Source organism: Lygodium microphyllum, chromosome 24 (genome assembly GCF_053477565.2).
Source record: "Lygodium microphyllum isolate KBCC chromosome 24, Lygodium_microphyllum_v1.1.10, whole genome shotgun sequence".
In the NCBI taxonomy this organism is placed as follows: domain Eukaryota; kingdom Viridiplantae; phylum Streptophyta; class Polypodiopsida; order Schizaeales; family Lygodiaceae; genus Lygodium; species Lygodium microphyllum.
In genome coordinates, this window is record NC_141158.1 from 73,261,931 (window position 1) to 73,273,832 (window position 11,902).

Below are 11,902 nucleotides of genomic sequence, written 5' to 3' on the forward strand. Positions count from 1 at the left end.
GGATGAGAGAACCTTCCTCGATCCACGATCAAGGACTCGCACCGTAGAACTGTCAAACTCCACCAAAAGACCAAGGGAGCAAATCTTATGAACTGAAAGGAGATGGTACCCTAATCCTGGTACATGCAAAACCTCTGAGGTATGGGTACCACCTCGTCCATCCGGAATAAGCTGCATCTTATCCCGACCTGCAATAGAAACTGAAGAGCTGTCTCCAATGAGAATCTGCCCACGCGAGGGTCACAGCTGGGCAATACCATCTGATGAAGGAGTCATGTGTCGTGAGGCACCACTATCAACAATCCACTCTCGAGCCTGGGGAGTCGTCATCGCAGCATCAGAAGCATTCGGTGAAGCGTCCTCAATGACAACTAGATGAAGAAATGCAGCTGATGAGGGTGCAGCCACAGCTCCAGAATCCTTGGTGTCCTTCGTGTCTTTGTCAGGGCAATCCTTCTTCCAATGGCCAGTGTTTCCACAAATATGGCATGTGGAGTCTTTGTCCTTGTCCTTCTGGGACTTGTTATCCCTCTTCTTCTTCTTTTGGTCCTTCCCCTTCTTCTGAGAGGCTTGACCTGTCAACGCCTCCGACTTGGAAGCATTCTGTCCCTTTAACTGTTCCTCTTGGTCCAAAACCATAGGAACCAACTCTTCCCACCGAAGAGTAGACTCTCGCCCCGAAGCTATAAGGGCAGAGTAAAATGTACCGAATCGTGGCGGCAACTGGGACAAGAGTGTGATCGCCATGTCTTCGGAGGAAATCGGCTTCCCCGCATTCTGAACCTGCATCTGAAGCTGCCGTAGCTTGTTAATGTGCTCCTAGAGCGAAGAAGACTTATTTACGGACAAGGTCCGCATCTGTACCTCCAAAGAAACCCGCTTCATTAGGGTCATCCGATTGTACATCTGATCAAGCTCCAGCCATATCTCCCGAGCCACCGTCAAGTGCTTGATGTGAGCGATCACGGCTGTAGTGCATGATAGAAAGAGAAAGGATCGAATCCTAGCATTCAGTTTGTCCCAATGAGACTGGGCCTTGGCCAACTCCGCACGAGCATCGGAAGAGAGTTTGGACTCATCTCTTACCGAGGGCCGGTCAATCTCCTCCTGTACCAACTCCGCCAAATCATAGGACTCAAGGATGGCCAACATCATGATGCGCCAAATGCGGTAGTTGTCGCTGTCGAGCTTCTGATCTGCAGGAAGAGCCGGTAAGATAGGCATCTTCCCGTCCATAATCGCCTGGAACTCCAAGTCAATCTCTATAGACATCTTCACCTGCAATGCCTTCACAAACGCAAAAGCAGCCCCCTCTGACTGGGAAAACTCAGCCTGCTAAGGCTCTTCCACGTCCTGAAGCTTCTTCACCCCGCCGGAGGCGATGAAAAAGCAAAACCTGCACTTGTAGGCTGAAAACTCAAACTTCCTCCGCGTCAAACAGCAGCAAATCCACCACCTGTACTCCTTTCCTGTGTGCCCACACTCGTTTCAGCCTTGTTCCAAGGCGCAGCCCTCCTGTCTGCCCTTAAACGCAAAAAACGCAAATTTGTGTCGCGATGGAAACTCCTCTTCAGGTTGATTCTGCGCTCAATCAGCCCTCAAACACTGCTCTGATACCATGTCAGAGTGCAGCGGTGCGGAAGCGTAGGACTGAGAGAGAGAGAACGCAGAGGGAGAAGAGAGAGAAAGAGACAGTGGACGATGAAGATCTGCTGTATAAAGAATGCTGAATACAAAGATATGCAGATATATACACGGGCGCAGTGCGCTGGACTGCGTGTCTCCACCTCGACGATGCAACCTGCTGTTCACCTCGAAGTCCGCTGCAGTCTGCACTGTCTGCTGTCTGAAATCTGCAAACAGAGACGGAATCTGCGCGTGTCACCGGTCTGTAATCTGCGAGCAGAGAAGTGTACCAGACTACTGAGAATGTCGGGTATAAATAGCCGAGAAACGGGGCAAAAGGGGGTGCCAGAAATAGCCAGGCGGCTGCATTAAATGCAGCCGACTGGCTGCTGCAGGTCGGACTGCCACGTGGCAGTCCGACTGTGCAGTCCGACTGTGCAGTCCGACTGCATGCAGTCCGACTGCATGCAGTCCGACTGCACCAGGCCTGCCCTGCTGACCTGATCTGATCTCTAACAGGCAATACCTAGTAGGGGCAGTGGCGAGGCTAGATCCACATTGCTACCGGTCAGCTATCACAGTCGGCCAAACTACTCAACTCTAGAGGGTTTGTTTGATTGGTTTATAGAGGCCCACATCGTCTCCTTAGAGACATTGAATGTGAGTTTCATTTACATTTGCGAGTTACTAGTTGATGAGGTACTTCCAGAGGCCCACTCCTCACAAGTGAGCACGTTAGCACCTATTTGACTTGTGGATAGTGGAGCTAGCCATCACATGACTTAGAGTGGACATTTTCATTTCTCGACCCCTTGTAGCCAAGAGTGTTCATGTAGGAAACAACTTCTCGGTTAAGATTCAAGCCCAGGGTCTTGTCAGTTTGCCACTGACTTGGGCTCGGATCTAGCTTCGCTAGATGATGTCTATTATGTCCTTCAGCTTGAGGTAAACTTGTCGTCTGTTTAGTAGCTTTGCCAATTGGGGTGAGCAATTTTCTTCACAGTAATCACAGTTGAGGCCCTCGATTGTTAGACTGGTTTAGTGATTGCTTGAGACAAGGCATAACCTAATGGCCTTTACCACATGACACACTTTCTTACCGAGCCGATTGTCGATGATTCGGACTCCGGAGTTTCATTGCTTCGGGAAGGCTTTGGCTACTACCGGAGAGCCCATGGACTCTGAGCGTCTTTGACATTTTCGCTTAGGACATTTGGGCTATGACTTTCTTTATGACTTTGAGGTCTATAAAGCATGTCACCTTGGTAAGCAAAATTGCATGTTTTTTCCTCAGTAGTCTATTACTTGTCTTGCAGAATCCCTTAGGCTCATTCATGTAGATCTTTGTGGTCCCACATTCACTGCTTCCTTGAATGGCCCACTGTATCTCTTTTTGATAGTGTATGATTTCTCTAGATACATGTGAGTGTACTTCCTAAAGCACAAGTCCGATGCCTTTACTTATTTTAGTGCTTGGGTACTGTTGGTTCATAACTAGGCTGGTCATCGTGTGGATAGTATGAGGAGTGATTTTGGTGGCGAGTTTACATCCCACGAGTTCTCTGAGTTTCTATAAGAGCAGGACATTGCACGCCAGTTCATCTCTACCAACTTCCTTGCACAGAATGGAGTTGTAGAGTGTAGGAATTGGACTATCCTGAATATGGCATGCTCTATGTTAGTTGTAGCAAAGCTCCTTGAGCACCTTTGGGTTGAGGTTGTTAACACTTTAGTGTACATCTTTAACCGATGTCTAACTATGGTGGTCCCTAAAAAAACTCCGTATGAGGCATTTTTTGGCTCTCGGCTATTATTTCTCATTCAGAGTTTTCGATAGCTGTGCTTATATGCACACTCCTGATGACAAGATAGAAAAGCTCACCCCTCGACTTGATCTCTTGATCTTTGTGGACTATTCTTTCGAAGCGAAAGCCTATTGTTTGTTCGATCCTTGGATGAACAAGGTAATCGTTACGAGGGATGTTGTCTTTGATGAGAGGGACATAGTGCAGTTCTTTGCACACTGGATTCTTCATCCTCACCTCTGCTCACATAATTTGAGATCGTGTCTATTGAGCTAGATCTATTGCCCGCTATTGACCTTCCTACAAATACTTTAGCTCCTAGGTCTCTACGAGACTCGTTACCTCGAGGGTATTAGCAGACCATGCAAGATTCGAGGATCCTTTCATCGGATTCCAATTTGGAGAGCCTTAAAAGGTTTGCTCAGCTTGCCCCCTAGGCTTCATATGCATTGCTTTTGCCAGCTGATTACATTGCATATTTGAGTCGTGGCAGAAGGCTCTCTAGGACCCTTTGTGGTGTGAGGCTATGGAGAACGAAGTGGATAGTACTCATCGAAATGGGACTTGGACATTGGTGGATCGTGCTCGTGTCATATGCTGGTCATCGGGACGAAGTGGAGTTTTAGTACTAAGCTAAAGACTGATGGTACTTTAGATAAATACAAGCCTTGCCTTATAGTGCAAGGTTGTAGGCAAAAGCATGGCATTGATAATGAGGAAACCTTCACACCTACTGTTGAGTTGACATCATTTCGTCTGTTGGCTATGCTCACCGCTCACCACAGTTGACGGATCTATTAGATTGATGTTAAAAGTGCATTTTTTAACGGTTATTTGGATTGGAGGAGGAATTCTATGTGGTGTAGCCTCTTGGCTTTTCTTTTGTTGACTAGCTTGACAATATATTTCGCTTGAAGAAAGCTCTTTATGGGCTCAAGCAAGTGCCGAGGTCTTGGTACCACAAGATGGATGAGTTCTTGACTCATAGATATCATTCTACCCTGTATGTTCCAAATCTATATATATACACCACTAGCGTGAGGGTTAGCTATACCCTGCTATATGTTGATGATATATTACTCATTGGGTCATATTCCGCGGCAATCATAGAAATCAAGGCACAACTTTGCTTCACATTCGAGATGACAAACTTAGGATTCTTAGGATTGTTATCTTATTTCTTGGGGATGAAGATTAATAGATCCGAGGGAAGTATCTTTCTGTCACAACAGAAGTACGCCCTATAATTGGTGGAATAGTATTGCACTGATTAGATATGGCTAGTCGCCATGCCCCTAGATTCCACTGCCCATCTGCACAAGGATGCCTTGGGTCAGCCTTTTGATGCTCATATCTATTGTTCTATTGTAGAGAAACTACTTTAGTTGATTCATATTAGGCCAAATCTTGCATACTCAGTTAGTTTGCTTAGTCGGTATTTTAATGCACCTAGAATGTCTCATTGGATTGCTCATCCTTGTGTGTCAAGATATTAAAGGTGTACTTATAATTATGGACTAACTTATGGTTATGGTTTATGCTTGCAGAGGTATACTGGTTTTGATTGGGCAGGAGATCTTGACCCCTGGCGTTCCCGTGGAGGCTACCTCTACATCTTGGATATGGCACCCATCTCTTGGGCTAGCCGAAAGTAGGAGATAGTGGTTGCTTCCACGTCTGAGGTAGAGTATCGGGCTCTCTTCAATAGTACTACGGAGGCCATCTATTTGAGAAACTTTCTAGCTGCATTATAGTTTACTTGTGAGTTGCCTACAATTGTTTATTACAACAACTAGAGTACCATTGCCCTTGTGGACAATTCTATCATCACCTCTCAGATACGACATGTGGTGGTTCACTACCACTTATTCGCCTAGAGTTTGTGCCATCTAGTGACAATTTTATAGATATTTTGAGCAAGGTGGTTAACAGGATGGTTCTACAATATCTTCTACTATGAATTGGATTGGATACACCCTGCTCTACTTCTACAGATTGACGGGGAGAGGGTGCTTTCCTCTTACTTTTAGTTTGAGAGGGGGCGGTTTCCTTCTCTTGATAGTGAGTAATGATGTTTATAATTTTCTTAGTTTCAGACTTTTATTTATTTTGTATTGTACATTATGAACATTTGTAACTTTATCCACACTGTCAGTATGACGTGATTTTAAAAGGGTGCTTGCGCAAGTGAACAATTCTCCTGTGAGGGCACTATCCAAGTGACACTGTTACATCGCATTCTGCATAAGCATGGATACTTGCATCTTCCTTTGCATTGCTTTATGCATCGGTATTCTGTTCTTGTAAACATGCATCTGTACGCATTTATCCCTTTTTGGTTACCCTTGGAGTGGTCGAATCCGGATTCACCATACTTGTAGCATTGCACATGGCAGTCTCCCAAGGCAGTTTTTCCCTATACTTGCATGTTGGCTTTGCTTGTTTTGCTTGCTTAATTGTGGTATTGCCCCTCTCTTCACATATTCTCCATAAAATTGATAGACACACACACACACACACACACACATTGGAATGCCTAGGCACTTATCCTAGTAGTGTATGAGATTGTTTTACTTGTTTTATAAAGGTAGTGGAGCTATCCATTATTCTTTTCTCGTACTTCGGGACATAGTGACTCAATGGGACAAACACTTATTTGAAACTCTTACTTAATGCTAAATCTTTTGAACAAATTACACCAAAAGTCTTTAAAATAATTTAATTTGAAAATAATAAAAATAAAAAATAAAATAAAAACGAATAGTCCATTGTTGATTCCATCTGCCTTTGTAGGACTAGGTAGACCCTAGGCAGTTGAGGCACCCTTGGTCCGATGCTGTGGCCTCTCTGGGGTGATCACTTAGGCTCCCTTGGTAAGATAACCATTGCCTTTGTAGTCTTGGTAGATCATTGGGCAGTCGACATGCACCCTTTTCCCGATACCTTGGCTACTTTAGGGTGGGATGCCTTGGGGTAAAATCAAAATCCATATCAAGATGTCAAAGTTGAAGTTTGTCAATATCACTTTCTTAAGAGTTTCAATAGGTGGAGATTCCCCCTTTGGAGGTGACAATTGCTTTGATGATGAGAAACACAATACACTTTGATGAAGCAAAAGACTAAGATGTGAGATCATAATTTATGTGCTCTTGAAAGGTCTAATACTCATGGTAATTCAGATGTCAAGAGCATCCAGCTTTGATACCATGTGAGGATCTGATACCGTTTGTGAACAAGAAGGAAAATGGAATGCACAAATACAAACACCACAACTAACAAATTATTTTCAGATGAATGGAATGAAAATGACTAAATGTAAAAGCAAGGTACAATGAAAGCTCAAGTAGTGGTGATGAAGGGGGGGACCAACTTCAACGAAGATGGAGTGGTAGTGAAGGCTTGATGTAGAAGGCGATAGAAAACCACACAGGCCTCTGAGACTCAGGTTCAGGCCGTGGGCTGCAAAGGGCAGAGCTGAAGATGCCAAGAATCAATTGGATAGAGATGTCACTCATGAAGCAAATCTGCATTTTGTTGCTATAATAAGCAATCTGCAGCCAGCAAACCTGCATTTGGAGGGGTAAATGCTGTGTTCCTAATGGAGAAGGCTGCATAGCAGGTTTGCAACAGCAGTGTAGCTGTCTGGAACATAGGGTGGCAGTCTGGAGCAGTCACAAAGCAGCAAAACCTGCATTTTGACCTGGTACAGCAGCATGCAGATCTGGTGCAGCAATTTTGGCTAGGCAGTCCACAGCAGTGGTAGCAGTTGATGATCATGTGGCAGCTATGAAAGGGTTTATGACAGTATGGGCAGGAGATGGTGGCACTGGAAGGCTGATGCTGGTGCTGGTGAGGGATGAAAGTGACAGTCCCCCTCTGGCCCTATTTAAGCAGTTGGGCAGGTATATTAACTCCCGCAATGATAACTTTTTAATGTTCATATAATTTACTTTTGGGGGTGCATGATAGCTGAATGAAGTGTCCAATAATTGAGCAATTAATTAAGGCATAATTTTTCATTTCTGGACACCCCCCAGGGTTAGGAGGAATTATCAGGCAAATCCTTTGTGGTGGGGGATGTATGGTGGCTTGCTGCCGAGACTACAGCTTCTTCCTGCTGCTATACATGTCCAGTGCTGCTTCTACAATGGTCTCCTTGTCCTGGACGGGGCCAGTCCTTTTCAAGGAGCAGTATGTAGTAACATTGGAAACTGGAACCCTCAATATACAGATATCTGAAACCCCTGTTTTTTTTTTGGGGGGGTGGGGGGGGGGGGGGGGTTTGGGGGGACAGGATGAAGCTACAGGACTGTAGGGTGGAGGGGGATGAGGCAGGTAGTTGCCTTCCACACCTCAAATTTTGCCACCCCAGCCTCCAAAGGCCCCTCACCTTCATGGAGCAGTATGTAATTTAACTAAAACCCTAAAGGCTTACAAGGGTCATCTATCAACCCAAACTAGATTGAAAACCTGATTACATGTTCTGAACAGCAATGAGAGTCATTCTACTAAGATATGCTGGGAAGGACTATCCGTTTCAAAAGAAATGCAATTGTTGAGCTTGTTCATACTGTGTTTACCTCAAACAATTATGTCTACTTGTCTAACTTACCAAAAGAGATGTTATGCAGCTTGGGTATTGGGATGATTGTCAGTTCTAGCCTTTGAAATGAGGTTCTTACTGTTTTTGCTTGAAAGAACCTATTATCTATTCTGTCTAGCTCCTAATTCATCTATTTAACTCGGGGGTTCAACTCATTTTGTAACTAAAGAAGGTTTTAATGCATGGCTGTGGGTTACTCAGTCTATAGCTAGGTTTTGCTTCACGATTCAAGGCCAAGTTACTTTATTCTGTTGAGTCTTTGTTTCCGCCTGCTAGGCAGTTGAAAATTAGATGGACTGAGTGATCAATGTTCTGTTTCAGGTCTTACATGGTGATGCAGTATTGGATGCTGATTTGGTCAGTGAAGTTCAAGCTCTCTTAAGTTGTTCTGTTTCTTTTAGCCAGTGAGGACGTACTAAAATTGACATAGTTTGAGGTATGCAGGGGTGCACAATTTTAAGTGGAGATGTTGTGTTACGCAAACTGGCTCAAGAACTCAGGCCAGCACATGCTGTGTTTCTGGTATTTTTCCATCATCACCCAGAGAAGAACTCGATTATTAAGAAAATATAATGGCCTTTGTTACTAGTTTGAAGGAAAAGCTTTTGTTTTGGGAGAGATTCAGTCGAGCACAGGTATAAGAGTTTCAGTCTAGTAACTTGAGGGCATTTCAATTCCTGTGACTTAGTTGTTGGAAAAGTTGTTAATGCTTGAGCAGACAAATGTTCCAGGGGTTTTTGACCGCCCACCATCTGAGCCAGGAGCAGTTCTTCTAGAGGAAATAGGTATTGTTTCTCTCACCTAGAGACTCAGTTCAACCAATTTTTATTGGATTAATGAGAAGTTCAATTTATAGAGTGTTCATAAAGCACATGTTACAACATCTAGGGAAGCTTCATACTCTGTCTAGCCTCATTGCAGTTACAGTTTGATGGTTAATATATTTTATGTTAAGCAGTCGTGCAGAATGATGGTAGCTGGGAAATTGTCAAGCCAGACACGCTTCGCTCAAAGTCAGGTGCTTTATTTTCCCCGAGTCTTTTAAGAAGTATTTGCATCTGTGCAGGCTGAAGTTGATGAGACAAGGTCCTCTTATGCTGAACTATACAAGGCTCAAAGCAATTAGATAAAATCTAAGACAGAAAGCAATGAACTACATTGTGTCACACTCGTCCAAATGAAGCCAAGAGTCGGATTTATTTAGTTATTTGTTATCCATGTGCACAGATGAAATATTGTATACCTTTTAATGAATTTTTATGCTTGGTCACAACATGATGTCTTTCCCAAACTAGGTGCTGCAAATACACATCAGTAACATCTATAAATATATTACACAGGAGTCCAAACAACTGCTTCAGCACATGATACTACGGGTGGGATGGCTACTAAAATTGCAGAAGCAGCGAGTGTTGCCATTTCAGGAGTCCAAGTTTTTATTGTTCAGGTCTGCTATGTATGGATTACTAGAAGCACAGAGGACAAAGACAAGCTTTGAGAACTGTAATGCAAAAATCTGAAGTGGTTTTGCCAGAAAATCCACTTTTTCTTGCTAACTCTATCTTTTGGGATGTAGGTGGGCACTGACCATGCATTTGAGGCTATGCGAAGTGGCTCAAAATTAAAATTAAGTCCAAACTGGGTGGGAACAGTTGTTCGAGCTGCCTCCAGCTAGTTACTTCAACATCATGAAAGCATACATCACAACCTATTGTCAAGGTTGCAGGGCAAATTATTCTATTCTACCTGTTTACTGCCAGTGGTTTTTTCTCTGGCAAAATCATGTGGTGACTTCTTGGGGTTTTTCTCTTCAAGTTCTTATCTCATTTCTTTCAGTTTTTCAGTCCTCCTTTCCTGGTGCAGTAACCTTAAGGGGAGGGTGATGTGAAGATATGTAGGATTTGCACAGAAAATACTGAGAGTGTATCAACATGACTAACGCAGTGTATCAACTTAGATGAGAACGCAAAAGAAGAGGAAGAGACTGAAGAATGAATGAACAATGAAGGGAAGAGATACAACTGAGGGAGCTCAAGGAGTGGAGGCTGTCCAACAGCCAACATCTCCTGTGGGAGCGGGCCGAGGGAGAGTGCTGTCCTTCGAGAAAGGATCCTGTGTGCAGCAAACACCTTCAGGTTGCTGCATTTTCAGACCAGCTGTCCTCCCCTAGAGTTGCCAGGCAGTACATTGGTGTGTTTTTACTTGCTCAACACCTCTCAAGCTGAAAAAGGTGCCCGGAGAGAGAGAGAGAGAGAGAGAGAGAGAGTATATTAACGTCTCTAAAAGGCCAATGTGGCCTATGAGACCAAAGCAGTACATACAATGATGGTGTGTTTCTCATCTGGAACGAGAAAAAGATGAAAAACATGCCTATAAGACTGAAAAAGAATGAAATAGTGTCCTATAAAAGGGAAACATGTCAGTGATCTGAAAGTGAGAGTAGAGAAAGGAAAACTCTCCATCAATGATATGTCTGTTCTCTAGGGAGGTGTATCTCTGCATGGCTGAGGCGTCTCGGCATTTGTCTCCTGTGGCGCTCAATGATGGCTTTAATTTGTTTGTGGTGTGGATGTCTAGGCCTTCGTCCGGGTGGACGTGGGTGCCTAGACCGGCTAAGTGCCACTGCTCTATCCAAAGGGACACCTACAGAAGATGAGGTCCAACGATGATGTACTCGTGTAGGCTGTGTGGCAGTAGTAGTGGTATCTGCCATACTCTGTCGTGTATCAGTGAAAAAGTCAGTGATTGCTCTCTGAGCCGAGCTGTGGGGGCCTCCTATTCCGTAGAATTGTTGCTCTGCGCCTCTGGAGCTCCAAGACGAAAAATCCCAAGCATCTCTGATCCTCAAACTGCATGATCCGTCTCAGGGGTCCAAAACCCTCTCAAAATAGACAGTGGTATCTACCTCATATGTCATAATATACAGTGCATCGGCAAATGTAGTGTTCCTTTGTCTCTGGCTCTCTGTCGCATAGTGGGCATATGCGTTCTTCTGTTTGTATACCCTCCCATTTACTTGTCTCAATCCTTAGGTGGTGGGATGAGGTGCAGATCTGACCAATAACTGTGTGTAGTCCATGAGGCAGCTGTGTGTCCATGTAATTGGGTCGGGTGATGAAACCATCCTCAGATACCTAAAGGAAGTGGGTCTGGTAGTGTGCCATCCTTGTGCCATGGGGGGAGGGGGGTCGGATCCAAGTCTTCTCCGTATCTAACGTCAGTATGTCTGCTCTGATCACATGGTTTAGCTATGATCGGCTTAGGTCAAGTGTAGGGCAATCCATGCTATAGTCAAAGGGGGGTAGTCTGTCAATCTGCAGCCCATGTAGACTCATCCATGTACTCATCTGAGCATACCAACAGTGTCTGTCACCGTCTGCTGCTAGTTGTCTAGAAGAGGCCAGGGCTAGCCGTGGGTATCTATCTTGGGGGAGCTCCCATAGTCTATGTATGAAAGTCACTGCCTGGACCAAGGCCTCAGCCACCATGGCTGATGCTCCCAACTCAGCTCTGATAATCTCATGTGGGGTCGAGCTTCTCGCTCGTATCATGCATGAGATCATCATGACCAGTGGTCTTTCCATATGCTCCCATCTGTCATAGTATTCCTTCTGTGGTCCATCATGGTCTCCCAAAGGCTGTCTCCTCATGTGAAAGAGACTTGGACCCCAAATAGCTGCCCCATATAGGAGTGTGGGTGTAACCAAGGTGTCAAAAAGCCACAGTTTGGTGCGCGGCTCATGAAATTGTATGTGAGCACATTGCCTCTCCAATGCACCTAAGGCTACATATGCTTTTGCCAAACGAGCCTCTGATGTCTCTGTCCAAGAGAATTGTGGTCCCTTCAATGTGACCCCCAAATAGACAT

General features: G+C 44.6%; 2 protein-coding genes across 2 annotated transcripts in view; both read left to right on the forward strand.

The window, feature by feature from the left end:
• Positions 1-9,848, forward strand: part of LOC148015242 (Amino acid kinase family protein) — a 54,731-nt gene extending 44,883 nt beyond the window's left edge. The window contains exons 8-13 of the mRNA XM_087665559.1: positions 8,356-8,391; positions 8,479-8,556; positions 8,753-8,819; positions 8,993-9,052; positions 9,375-9,481; positions 9,611-9,848. Of these exons, the coding sequence (XP_087521685.1) occupies positions 8,356-8,391; positions 8,479-8,556; positions 8,753-8,819; positions 8,993-9,052; positions 9,375-9,481; positions 9,611-9,709 (447 nt within the window). The 3' untranslated portion in view covers positions 9,710-9,848. The remainder of the gene's footprint in view (positions 1-8,355; positions 8,392-8,478; positions 8,557-8,752; positions 8,820-8,992; positions 9,053-9,374; positions 9,482-9,610) is intronic.
• On the forward strand, positions 5,121-7,671 carry LOC148015243 (uncharacterized). Its single transcript, XM_087665560.1, has 2 exons — positions 5,121-7,333; positions 7,469-7,671. Exons 1-2 carry the CDS (start codon positions 7,218-7,220, stop codon positions 7,668-7,670), a joined length of 318 nt encoding a protein of 105 aa, XP_087521686.1. The 5' UTR covers positions 5,121-7,217; the 3' UTR covers position 7,671.
• Positions 9,849-11,902: the final 2,054 nt, after the last annotated feature.